At 42.3% G+C, this 13,657-nt stretch overlaps 1 protein-coding gene across 1 annotated transcript; it reads left to right on the top strand.

Moving 5' to 3' along the window:
* Positions 1 to 8,162: 8,162 nt before the first annotated feature.
* LOC128876213 (leucine-rich repeat-containing protein 15-like) lies at positions 8,163 to 10,368 on the top strand. The gene is made up of 2 exons (XM_054122388.1): positions 8,163 to 8,323; positions 9,518 to 10,368. The coding sequence occupies exons 1-2, from the start codon at positions 8,201 to 8,203 to the stop codon at positions 10,217 to 10,219; spliced, it is 825 nt and encodes a 274-aa protein (XP_053978363.1). The 5' UTR covers positions 8,163 to 8,200; the 3' UTR covers positions 10,220 to 10,368.
* Positions 10,369 to 13,657: the final 3,289 nt, after the last annotated feature.

The following is a 13,657-nucleotide window of genomic DNA, read 5'->3' as shown; positions in this document are numbered from 1 at the left end:
CGGAGAAAAATGTCTCGTGTGCAGCGTAATTTAATTCAGATAATTGAAGCCGTGATTGGAGACGCACACGCGACTCAAAGAAAGCCTCGAATTAAAACGAACTCAGGAAGACTGTTTTGCAGTAAACTTGTTTGCTAGGAAATGTTGAAAAACTAGTAAATATGATTAGAAAAACAAGTACCCGACGTTCCTTTTAATTTACCTGTCTGATCATTGAGTTTTTATTTTAATGAAATGCTTGTCTAGGCGTTGATTGAAAAGTAGGAATTAATTATATATTTTTTATTTTATGAAGATACAAATTTGAAAATAGTATCTTTTAAGGGTTTTCTAAGAGGTGTCATTAATTTGTGTTACTATTCAATGTAATACCACCCATTAAAAGTGTTATTCAACATTCAAAAGTCAAAAGTTTCTCCACCTTCAGCGTGAAAACAAATTTCAATGTCACATTCTAATCAATACACCCCGTAATTATATTTTATTCAATACCGTCATTCCAAACACCCTGCGCCCTTCTAACGTCAATCTCACCCTGCCACATTCAAACATCGGTCGACCTCCGACCACTTTCATCAATACACGACGAAATAACGGGTCCAGTGAACCCTCTCGAAAAAGGAAAGAAAAAAGAAAGGACACCCCTCCACGAATTGCGGGAAAGTTACACGCCTTTGAAGTTTAATTGGAAAAACAACGTTCCCCGTGCGGCAAACTAATAGCTTCCGCCGCGTCGCACGACATTATACGCGGCGCAAACGTAGCCAGGGTCCGTTATTAGGTGTACCGACGAGTTATGTAAATACAAGAAATAACGTTAACATTGCCCGCGGTAAAATGTTTAGCAAACAATAAACGATAGGGGCGGAGGGGGTAGGGACTTACGCACAGGAACCGTTCGGTATATCGGTCACAGTGGAAGTTTTAGCAAACAATAAATAGCGAGAGCCTCTAGCACCGAGCTAGTTCCGTTCGTTTCCTCGGTCTGTCCCGCGAGGACACCACAATCGACTATTACTCGCGTCAGAGCAAGGGATATCTTCCTGGCTAATCTTCGTATAAAACCGGTGACACAAGGGAAACGGCACGCAGGTAAGAGGGGGTTCGGTCCGAGGTGTATTTTAATGTGGCAGAAACGGCAGTTTAATCTGTTTACCGCATAGACCGCATACCAGTGATTCACCGTAAGCGCTGCACGCACTTATGGCGAACACGTAGCCGTATACGGATCGGCGATTATCGCGATGCGGCTGCGGTTGCGGCGTCGGCAGCGGCGCGTCTGTGAGTTAAGAAATAAATCAGGCCAACAGTTTGGCATTAATTGAGCTACATAGTATAACAGCGTGTCGGTGAAATACGCCGCGCCATCGATTTACGATAGATAAAACGTACTTTATGGGGATGTTTCCGAGGGGGCAGCCAAGTTGTTTACAGCTCTCGCGGTGCGCCGCGATTCTCGTAGGATGGAGTCGAACGTCGTGAAGAAGATGCACGGCAAAAAGAAGAGTGCCGGGAGTCTGTTGAGGAGAAAGTGGAGTAGGTGTGGTAGAAAATTATCGTGGTTGCATCATTTACGTTAGTATCGGGACCGATCGGCTAGGCAAGTGAATCTTTGGCGGTATAGACGTTAGGTGAAAATTATTTCCTGCGGATGCGAGTCTTATCTTGGAGGTCTTGACTCTCGTATCTTCAAACAATAGGTTTTCGTAGTGCTAGGAAAATGTCATGTGTCTAAGAAAGATGGCTCAATGTGTATTGACGTTTATTTATACTCCTCGTGCACTTTAGTTTATGCATTTATGTAACAATGAGAATATATTCAACGAACTTTCACGCGTCAGGTTCTTTTATTTTGATTAGGCGGAGGCTTATTTGTTTCAGGATAGTATTTCAGGTCCAGGATAGGACATTTTTAAAAAGGGAATCGAACAACTCCCTTTACGCTAGCAAAAAGTGTTAGAAAATGATGGAAATTATTTTGTTGATTAGTATTTAAGATTTCTTTAATAAATAAATGTTGATCAAATTTTGATTACATTTCGGTCCCTCTAATAAATAGACTTGGTATGAAAAATGGTATTCTTCGTGTGATTTCCCTCGATTAATCTCGTACGTTGCGAAACTAATTAACACCACGAGTAATTAGTGTTTAGATACTGCGGTCAAGTCCACGCGAAGGGATGAACATGACAGAGTGATTCTAATTTAGATTTTCTATGTACTCGAGTTCGTTGAATCATGGAACGTTCCGAAGTAAAAATTAGTAGATAAGGATCGACATAGTCAGACACATTTGACTCCCAAGTTCCGAAACATTCCGAAGTAAAAATTAGTAGATAAGGATCGACATAGTCAGACACATCCGACTTTCAAGTTCCGATGAAAGGAATGCCGAGAAACATATTCTCATTTACATTCTCATATTGTACGTAATTTTGCATTAATCCAATGGTTGCTCGATGCAAAATAATTATAAACTTCCCAAGCGAAAATTCGAAATGCTTTCTCGAATCGCGCAACTTTCCCGAGACGTTTCGCTCTATCGAATTGTATGAAAGGACTCGAGTTTATCTCATCGCCATTTAAAACTGCTCCTGATAATTTTCAAGTCATCTCGGTACCTCGTAAAGATGCGACTTACGACATCAGTCCGCCGTCGTTATGCCTCTCTTATCCCAGTTTTATCTTCTCCGCAACGGGTATTCCCGACACTAAAGATCTATCTTTATCCTGGTACTTGTTCTATGACGATCAGGAAATTTTCTTAGACATACCGTCGTATCCGAGCAAAAAGCCCCGCATCGATATCTCTTTTACTCTCCTTCCTCATTGCTCGATAACTTTCGTCCACGATTGGACCAACGTAAATAATACCAGCGGATCTTCAGAAACAATTTGATAGGCGATATTTCTCCTGTATTCAATTCAATTTTATTTTAAATTTATCGTAGTACAGATATACATTTTTAACTGAGTTTATTCACTTCATAGTTTCACTCGGGAACTAGTCAAATATTGCCATGTACTATTTCTAGGTAGAAAATGCAATTTTAAATGTAGCACTTTAAAATGCAGCTCAATTACTTTCAGATAACTTTATTAAATTCCATCTTCAATACCTAACAGAAGTAATGATACAAATCCTGAGATAACTTTAAAAGGAATCCCACAAATACTCCTCTACGAATCATTTCGAGTCAGTCTGTCTCTAACACTTTGTTATTGATGTATGCAAACAATTTTGAACGTCCGTGGTTTCATTTTCCGTGCACAGCGCAAGAGAAGTCGGAATCCAATGAAAATGCGCAACTTTTTCATTCTATTTCCGACCCAATTTCGAATTGAAATGACACGCACGTGCGTTTCGTCGCACGTGCACGTACACGAATGCAGTTTAACGCTTTACGTCGGGGCTCGTTTACGACGCCGTTGTTCGTTCTGTATTCTGGCGGGTATCAGTTTAAAAGCCGATTCACACTTTACCGCGGCGCAGGGCGGTTTATTGCTTCCATATATCCTTAGGTAACTGTTCATTCATGCCGTGTCGCGCATTGAAATACAGCACTCCCTTTCATAACATGTGTTTCAATTGTACGTTTGGAACAATTTTTCAGACCTATCGCCATTCGCTAAAACTTGGCGTAAAACACGCGTGAAACATTGCCGCGTAATTTCGGATTAATATGTCCATCCGCGTGTAGATTTCGCGAGACATTTTCTACAGCGATGGATCACTGATTCACGTCAAAGCGATCAGATTCTACGTCTGCAGACATTAGTCGATTCGATACGTGAGATTTATTTCGACGGAATTATTTATTCATACGAGGAATTTTAAATCGAATCTTTTTGTTCGTGATTTTTTTTTTTTTATTTTAAAAATGTGTTCTTCAAGGGTTTCAAGCTGTTTTAAGGGTTAGATTTATCTCTAGGGCTTCATAAATGAGGCATTATGATCTACGGTATGAGGAAATTACATGCATCTGATTATAAGGAATTATAATCAAGGATGAGAGTTCATTTAAACGTGCTATTTCGATTTTTATAACTAAGCCTCAGGTATTCAGGTGTTTTATACAGAGAAATTCATGTTGCATCGAACACCCCTTAGATACAGCGATGCCACGATAATTTACTCCAGCACAAGTGCTATTGTGCAACCTTATGAAGTTAACACGTCCACGCGTGAGACATTAAAGCGCATTTTCACACAATCTGTCGATCTCTCATGGAGCACCCGACGACTCCACCGTCGCTCCTCGTGCGACGATCAGAGATGCGCCGGCATGAAAATCGCCTATTCGTTCGGATCGCACGCGAAGTTAACGCTACTCCAACAGTGACACGCCACCGAGTTATCGTAAAAGTATGGAACATCGAATTTTGATACGATCGTAAATTTAAATACAAGTGTTCATTTGCTACAACATTAGATGTTCCTCGATAAGAAGGGGTTTCCGTAGCTCTTAATGGACTCTTTAATCCTGTCAGACCACCAAGACGCTAGTCCCCTTGTATCACGAACCCGGCTAATGTATTTACCTTAGCCACGCGACACGTTTCACAATCAAATTCGTAATTTGATTTATAACTCTTATCATTTTACGGGGTATGCATACTGGGCCACCTATTTTCGTTGTTAAAAACACGATACCCCTGTGGTGTGCGACTCGGTGTGCCAGGAAAATACGAGCTGCTTAACACTTTATTTACCGGGAGCCTATTTATAGGCTTTTTAATTTCAGTACTTAGTTTTTCGAATTTATTTACTGTGTTGATGGTTGTCTACTTACAATGTTCGGTTTTTGGAAACATACTTGGCTTTCAATGTACTAGTTACGATATGGAGGAATTACTGTCAACCTAGATTGGCATATGATACTGTAGAAAATTCTTTATTGAATTAAAGACTGTTTCTAAATAGCCCGGTAGATAAAGTGTTAATACGTAATGCAATTTTTACTCTGGTCGTCCATGTTTTTGTTTTTTGTTTTTTAAGGCGTTTTATCGGCGACGCAACCGCGCCGGGATATTTTTAAATATGCAGATGTTATTTATCCGCTTGGGTGTTATCGCAGACGGAATTCCCCGGATGACCAATACACTTATCACACGTTGGGATTCGGTTAATATGTTGCGAATATACAGATGAATTAACGAATCACCGCGGTCCTTCACGTCTCTGTTATTTTCTATTTACATCCCTACTTTATTTCGGTGTTTTAGATTTATTTCTGTTTTAGTGTTATTTTGTTGCGCATATTTTTGTTATTAGCGGAGAGAGCTTCGGTAAAAATGATTGGGGAAATATGTACATCTGTGCGTAGAATGTATGGATATGAGCAAGATGTATGCATTTCTATGTAGAATACATGTAGACGACATATACAAATATGTTAGGTATGAAAATTGTTTAGACGTTATCTTCTTCGTAGGTATACATAGTCATTGTCACCAGTGTGAATCGCCAAGATAATTGCGCCTATATTATACCGAATAGGAAACAAAAAAGAATCATAAAGATAACCTTTCACTTATACTTCCAACGAACTCCCACAACTTATTTACTTTTTATTTACTTCGAGAGAAATTCATCGAAAACCACGTCATTCGTCACAAAGGAACTTGTAATTCCTCCAGAGAGCTTCCCTGTATAGTTCGTTCACGCCTCTGGAAATAAACGCAAACATTTGTACACGAAAATTCTCAGTTCTACGCGCGAAACGCGCACGAACACTCTCCCTGCTACTTATTCCGTTTCCTCTTTCTCCGTCTGCCACGTTCGGTTCGATCTCCATATCTCTGTTCGCGTCCCCTCGCGCTGCTGGACAACTGTTGCTGGTAGTGCATCCATTATTACAGCATTACGATTTGCTGGCGCACCACGTGCACCGGGGCTTATGCATATATGCAGACTTCTCATACACTCGGCCGTGCGTGTATAACACGTTCCGAATGTACGTACATATGTTAAAAGCTCGTATACGTACACGCCGAGTTTCATTGTAACGACGACAGAGACGGGCAGGTGTTGGTCGCATCGTAAGTTACATTTATCGCTGCTACTGATAAAGGATAATCTGCGTGATACGCGGACTCGAATCTTGAGCAATTACGCGACGGCGCAAAAAGGTTGCACGCGAATGCCCTCTTGATGAAGAAATTTATTTACTCGATTATCATGAAAGCGCAGTTTAATTAAATAATTTAAATTCAGTGGCTTTGAACGATTACGTTATCGCTGATAGTCTTGATCAGGAATGCAAAGATGTTTTATTTTTTGGGGAAAGGTGATGTTGCTTTTTGGGACGTGGAATTCTTTGGGTGTATACTCTGATACTCTGAAGTAATTCTTATTTTGCTCAACAATATCGTTGGAGCATTTGCTTAGCCGTCTTTTTTTTTTTAAATTTCAGAGATGATAGCTCGAAGGATAAGATCCAATTGAAAACGAAGTATAGGCCACTGTACGTAAAATTAACTTGTTAATATAACTTTTAACAAGTTGATATAAAATTGCTCGCGTCTAGACGGGTCGAGGAGACGTTAACTCAGGGTTAACGCATTTTGATGCCATTTTGGATCGCTTCGCAGTCCTTCCTTATCGCGATGCGTACGCCAGATACGCCGCAGCTTTATCATTCGAGGCTGTTATCATCGTATTCCATCGTTTCGTAGGAGTATGCAAACACTTTATTCGTTCGCGCGATAGTGACAAATGCACCCACGCCGCGGCATCGTCAGGTGGCTTTATTCGGGTGATTACAGTGCGATCGAAGTAACGGTCTTTATTATTATGTGCCGGGCACAGTTTGCGTAGGGCTTAATGTCGGTAAAACACGTAGGTGTTATCAGGAAGGTGCATCATTCGATATTTCGAAACGCGGGTGGGAATTCGGACGTTCTCAGACGTGAAATTATCCGTTGAACATGAAGCTTTGATCAGAAGCTACAATCGTTTAAGAAATTATCTAGAGGACATTTATTATATATATTTATTTTTATACAGGATTAAATGCTTTGCATTTAAAATTAATTCACACATTCTTGCTTCAGTATTACAATGTATAGTTGGATATCCATAGAGGATAAACATTGCTGTCTTGTTTTCATGTTGATAGAATTTTAGATTTCGCAAAATGGCCATTCTAATTAGAAAATGTATTCAAGTCTCTTACAGTCTACCAACGAGTTCGTTTTAAAATTGCTTTTATCAGTCCCGCATTATTCGTAAGAGCATCAGGATGGTTTCGGTATTTGACAAACCATCAATAAACGTAAATAGCAACGAGTAGCGATGCGACAAACGCGACTCCAAATTACAACCAAAGCGCGAGACAGCGTGCCGACTGCTATTATCGTGAAATCATACAGTTATCATCCTGAACGTTTTAATACGCGCGGAAAGGGTTTCCTCCGAGCTTAAAGTGGGAGTTTCGCGAGGCGTCAAATTGCAGGGATTGCGATCAATTTTGTGCGTCTCGAGCGGCGGAACCGGTTCCCACTACAGGAGGCATTAACATCGGTGACACGAACGTGGAATCCTAATTATCCGATCATAGACCTTCTTTTCTCTGCACGTTCTTACTGGGTACGAATTTGTACTTCGTTTTAATCTCACCTCCATTCATCCTACATTCCTTTCATTTCTCTAATCTTCGTTCCTTCGAAAGTGTAGTTCAATTTCAAGAATTTCTCATTTTAGATACCTTTTAGATTTGTTCTTTTTTTTTTTAGAATGCTAAACCTCTTTTTGGAGAACTGAGAGCTTCCAGATATACTCCAGACTTTGTGTCGGCATTTTACATATAATGTTACCTCATGTTCATTAAAAAAAAATGGAACGAATAGCAGTATTATAGAAACTTAATAAAAAGTTCACTTCATTAAGTGAAACTTAACGGAAATCATTCTTTACTCCTCCAAGTACTAAAAATGGCCACGTTCTTTCCCACCCACGCTACCAGGACATAAAATCGTCCACGGACAGCCGTTTCATTGCGCCAACGCGCTTGTATTTAGTATGCGTCGTTCGTACGTCTTGCTGTGTCTGATTCTTGTTTTTAACTGTCGGTTTTCCCGTTTTATATCTGGCACGACGGTGACCGTGACAAAGCCTCGACCGCAGCCGAACCGAATCGGTATAAAAGGCGAATCGCACGCCGGGGAGACACAGTTGTTGCTGAAATTTTCCGCCAAGATGAGAGACTTGCTCGGATCTATAGTCCTCGCGACGTGTCTGGTCTCCTGCCTCGCGACCTGTACTCCGGGATTAAATGGCCGAGAAAATTGGTACCAGTGCGAGGGATTAAATCAGTTGAACGTGAGAAACTGTTTACCATTTATCTTCCCGCTGAAGACCTCGCATGATCGCGATACTCTCGAGACCTGCGGAGGACCTAGTAGAGACTCCTGAAGCCGATCGCTTCGAACGACCTACTTTTTCTTCATCTGAAATGCTTTATGGAGGGCAAATGTTATTATCGTGAAAGTATCAGCGTTAGAAATTCTTCAGCTCTTGAATATTCTTCATCTGCGAACATCCAAAATCTGTGAAACGTACTAATTCTTGAATTATTTAAGAATACTTTGTCGATATATCTTTTCGAGTGGAGAAATTCTTTCTTTTTTAGAGGGAAACCTTCTAATCTTTCAGAAACGAGCCGAGAAACTAGAATAAAATTTCATAGGATTTGCTTTTAATTGAATGGTCTTGATCTTGATCGTTCGTGAAGTACGACAGCGCATGACTAATATCTTGCATGATTTCTCCCTCTCTATTTATCTATTTACGTAGTATGATTTGAAAGCCCTGTCATACAATATTGACAGGTTTATTGACAGGTTTATACCCGAGAAAAATGTCTCAGCGATCATAGGTTCAACCACCTCTTGTTTCAAGCGTGTAGTAGCGAGTTATGCGAAGCGATTCTGAATCAGACACAAGAACTATTACAACAGATGCCGAGAAACCGTATCAGCAATCTCGTTTGACCTTCTCTCACGCAACATAAACAATCAGTAACACGCAATATAATCGATGCATGCAATTCAGATAGAAATCAGCCATAAGCGTTCGAACGCATGCGACAGTCCGTGATAGGGCGTATCAACGAGTATGTAGCATCCAATGGAGGTCACTTCGTATATCTACTATGAAATCATGCGATAATTTAAAGTGGCTCTGAAAGCTCTGTCAGCTGCGTTCTATTCTTTGCTTTTACCTCGAATCGATGTCACAAAAACTGAAGCGTATTCTTATGCGTACCTTTGTTACGGAGTTGTTCAATAAAATAACAATTGTAAAATAAAATACGAAGAAATAAGAAGATTTAATACACGAGTAATTATTCAGGACAGTATACGTGACACGTTACAAAATCTAACTGAGAAATAGTCACAACAGACAATCTTTCAACGCAAATTTCCATTTACTCTGCTTGAATTAAAAATTGATAAACCACTCTGATTGTTTAATTCAATATCCTAACACTAACCTAGCACTCCAATTAAATAGTTTCAGATACCACCTGGAGCAAAGGGGATCAGTATCGTAAACTCGAACATCAGCAAGATAAAAACGGACGCGTTCGCGCAGTTCTCCGATTCGCTGATCGAGTTGAACATAACCGGATGTGGCGTGGAAGAAATAGAGCCAGACGCATTCAGGGGTCTGGACAACTTGCAAATTCTCGGTTTGGTGAACAATAAGATCCGCAAGATCGACGCAACGTGGATCAGGGGATTACCAAACCTGAGGGCGTTAATCCTGTGGCGGAATCGCGTCGTCGATATAGATTCGAAAATTTACGATCTGCTGCACGAGCTGGTAGTTTGGGACATCGCCCATAACGAGCTGAGCGCGTGCTTGTCGCCAGATATGCTGAAGAAGCTGAAGAAACTTCGGAAAATCTTGATCGCTGGTAACCCGTGGTCTTATCGATGTCGTGCACCGATGACCTGGTACCTAGGCAGTAATCACATCCGTTTCATCAAGGACTGGAGCATCAGTGATTTACTGATCGAGGAATGCTTGGCTCACGAACCCGGGGCCGATAGAGAGGACGCGATCCTGAATAAATGCGTCGATCGCATGGTGGGCTCCTCCGATACCTTGCCGTACAGCGTTGCTGGCTTGAACGAGCAGGTCCGAAAGCTGACGGGGAAGGTCTCCGCGCTGGAGCAAGAGGTGGCCGCGTTGAAGAAGGCGAAGGTGTAATTGGGGATGCTCTTTTCACAGGAGGGATCAGAGAAGAGAAGTTGTCACGAAGTTTCGTTTACATATGATGCATACGTATTATTTGATTTTTAGAACGTATACGAAGAAATGAAATTTAAAGGAAAATATATATTATACTATCTTCTAGACATGTGTTTTATATATTTTTTAATTAATGCACATCATCATACATTCTTCATATTTCCAGTTCCTACAAATGCATAAATTTCTGCAGTCTAGCTATAATCTTCCACTGTCTTACCATTTTTAATAACAATTTTTTCCCAATACAAGCAAAGAAAATTTGACACATCCTCAAGCTTGCCACCAACGTCGCTCCCTTTCCGAACCTTCTTCACCACCATCGCTCCCATCGTACCTCTAGCAACCCCCACGTTCGCCCAAAAGGGTCAACTCCGAGTTGAAACGCTATCTCGAAGCAAGGAATTGGCACAGTTATCATTCCGCCGTTAATAACGCGATTTCATCAGGTGGAAATCGAATCGTGACGGACGCTGCTCGCGGTGCAGTCTTTTCCTCCTGTATCAGCTATTCCCGCGGAAAAATTCCCCGTGGAAATAGCGGTTCCGGGAAGTCGCGGCGTATCGGTCCGGAGCGAGCAGAGCCTGTTAATATCTAAGCACCTAAATCACAATGGCACGTCATATGCGAGGACCGCGTATAAATCACGATGCGTCTAGTAGCTCGTCCGCGGATCTCGCCGATTCCCACCCCTGCGAGCCACCTGGCGTGGTGGGGGACAAGAACATTCCGGGTCCGGTTAGCCGCCATTCATCACCGCGGCGCATAGCGCGGTTAAAAAAAATGCGTATCGTACACGCGGACGGATCACGCTCGCGCACGCTCGTGAGATCTTTGACGCGGTTTCCGCGGTCATTAATAATGCCGCTCGAGTCGGTGGGGGGGGGGGGGGGCACGTGAAAAAATAGCGAAGCCTTTGGGTAACGGCGGCCGCGCGGGGGCGGAGGGGCGTCCTGGCAGAAAAGAGGATATATCGGGGCCAGGAACGAAACCAGAAGCAGACAATCTCGAACCGATGTGTATGTGGAACTGTCTGTTGCACGGTGTTCAGCCGTTTACTTTGCGCAGGCGATGCGAGGCGATAAGTGCGCCCGTATCGGATTCGACTCGCTAACGAGTCCCACGACGGGCATCCTCGAATACGCCCTGGAGAACATCGGGCTGCAGATTTAGCCTTAGGAATTCCACGTCGTTGATGTGTCTTTATATCATTTTAAAGGTCGTTGTTGAGTGTCGATTGGGAGTTGATACTTTTCATGTGAGTATCTACTTCCTAATAAGTTCGTTATCTGTATCCTTACGGGCCCTGTTTTTTGTTCTGGCCGTTGGTGTAGCCTCGAAGAACTTACTTCCATCTTCTTCTCATCTTGCTGTCCTTTCCAGCCCTCCTCTCTCAAACTTCTTGCTAAGTCATTTCTCCTCCTCTGGATTCTCTTCATACTCCACTGACCTTCTTTCCGCTTCAGACATCGCCTTCTCTCTTTTCCCTCTTCTCTTACCAGTTCCGGAGGATAGCTAGAACACGTGATTGCGTAAGGACACGTGGACGTAATTTCAAGGGTTAATTCTGCGAGTGCTGTAGTTAATTAACTCTAGATGAGACACGAGTGACATAGAAGATTATCTCTACTGTGGTGGCTGGACTATCCAGAAAATGCCCATTCGAGTGGTTAGCGTGAGTGACAACTTGCTTCAACAATTTATCGCGAAAGTACCATATTATCCTCGTCAACCACTGACTGTAAAATTCTGGTGTACTCGTCAAGTGTTTCCTCATCGCTCGCAAGATTGTTGTAGCGATCGGGAATCGCGAACGTGGCGTACAATCTACGAGCGTTCGATACCTTCTTTCTGTTTGCATTTAATCAGCCGCTCCTCTCGCATCGCGGATCCTTTAGGGTACTATTGTAGTACAGGTAACGCGTGAGTACGGTAGGCGCAACGGTAGGCAAAGACCTCAGGAAAGGATATTGTTCCACCTTCTGCACGGAGAGAAACTGCTCGAGCTGTGATTTATAGAGAGGATCTCTCTCGTGCCTCGCGCTGCACCGCGCATCGTCCAGATCCTCCTCCTCTTTGTCGTTGTCTTCGTCGTCTTTAGACACAGAGTCGTGGCGCAGCGAGCCATTCTCCGTATGCAGAGTGCTCCAATTCCCACGCAGGGGGCTATGGCATCTCTAAGCGTTCGCCAATAGGGGAGTCATGCGGCGCGGTCTGTCAATGCGCCGCTTATATGCAGCCTAGGCACGCACTCATCCTGCTGCGCTCGGTGCAAGCGCGCGGAAGGTAGCCGTCGAGGGATTAGCGCAGTGGTTCTTAACCTTTACGAGTGCATAACACGGTTCGAAACAGGATGGCCGCGAGGGCAGCTTTCCGCAGCGCACGGCCATTGCGTCGGTTTAAACAGTGTTGTACACTTGGAAAATTGAAAAACCTGGCCCAGTAGTTTGCAGTGGGCACGGTCAAATACCTTCACAATTGAGCCGTTGCACATTGCGCAAATCGATTAACTTCATAAAACAAAAGTTGTCGTTCAATGGTGTTAATCTTTATTATTTAAAAAAGTAGACTATACCAAGTGCTTTGGCACTTAAATTTATGATTTTTTAAAAAGTGGAGTTAATCGATTTGTGCAATGAACGGCACAATTGTGTATTCAATGGTGAATATACCTGAGGGTTCAATTTTCACATGTGCCAACAGTACCTTCAAGTAAAATGCTCTTCGAATTTAGAGTACACGTGCGAGGGCACGGCACTGTGACTTTTGGTAATAATTAAAAGAATATTACAAACAAATATCCACCATACTATAAGCATACTCTCAGTTATATCAGAGGTATAGCAGTTAAGATCCACTGTGTTAGGGTCTTCGAATGCCTTTTAAGGAACAGGAAACGCATTGCTCGTCGCTAGAAACATTTTGAGGACGAAACTAGCGACCAGGAACGTTTCTCATACTTTTTTTTGTCACCCCTTGCGGTGTCTTCATCCTTAGGCGCTGTTATCGTTATTTATTTTACATTGTGACCACTTTGTGGTAAATCATGTTTAATAAGCTATAAGTTACGGGCCACCTCTGGCTTATATTTACGAGATGTTGATCCTTATCCGAATGATGTACATTAACGATCGAACCGAGAAATCTGTGTACACGGGATCCCCGGAGCCGGTATCTATCTATGGGTACTTATGAACGTGCGGTAGTCCAGTAATCGCTTATCCGACAGAAGCGTATCAAACGCGAATATCTTGCAGCGAATATGCTCGTGCAGAGTAAACAAATTATGGCTGAGACAATTGGATACGTAGAAGTTTTTTTTTTTATTAGAAATTGGTGCGTGACAAATGCACTAGAAATCGTCTACTTAATAGTGCCTTTTAAGTAGAAATTGAT

Source organism: Hylaeus volcanicus, chromosome 5, assembly GCF_026283585.1.
Source record: "Hylaeus volcanicus isolate JK05 chromosome 5, UHH_iyHylVolc1.0_haploid, whole genome shotgun sequence".
NCBI lineage: Eukaryota > Metazoa > Arthropoda > Insecta > Hymenoptera > Colletidae > Hylaeus > Hylaeus volcanicus.
Note: the sequence above shows the minus strand (reverse complement) of the source record. Positions and strands in the feature narration are given on the sequence as shown.

Bases quoted from the DNA above. Each gene is read 5' to 3' on its own strand.
- LOC128876213 (XM_054122388.1), top strand. From the start codon at position 8,201: ATGAGAGACTTGCTCGGATCTATAGTCCTCGCGACGTGTCTGGTCTCC. The intron at 8,324-9,517 runs GTGAGAAACTGT...CCAATTAAATAG, and splicing joins AGGGATTAAATCAGTTGAAC to TTTCAGATACCACCTGGAGC.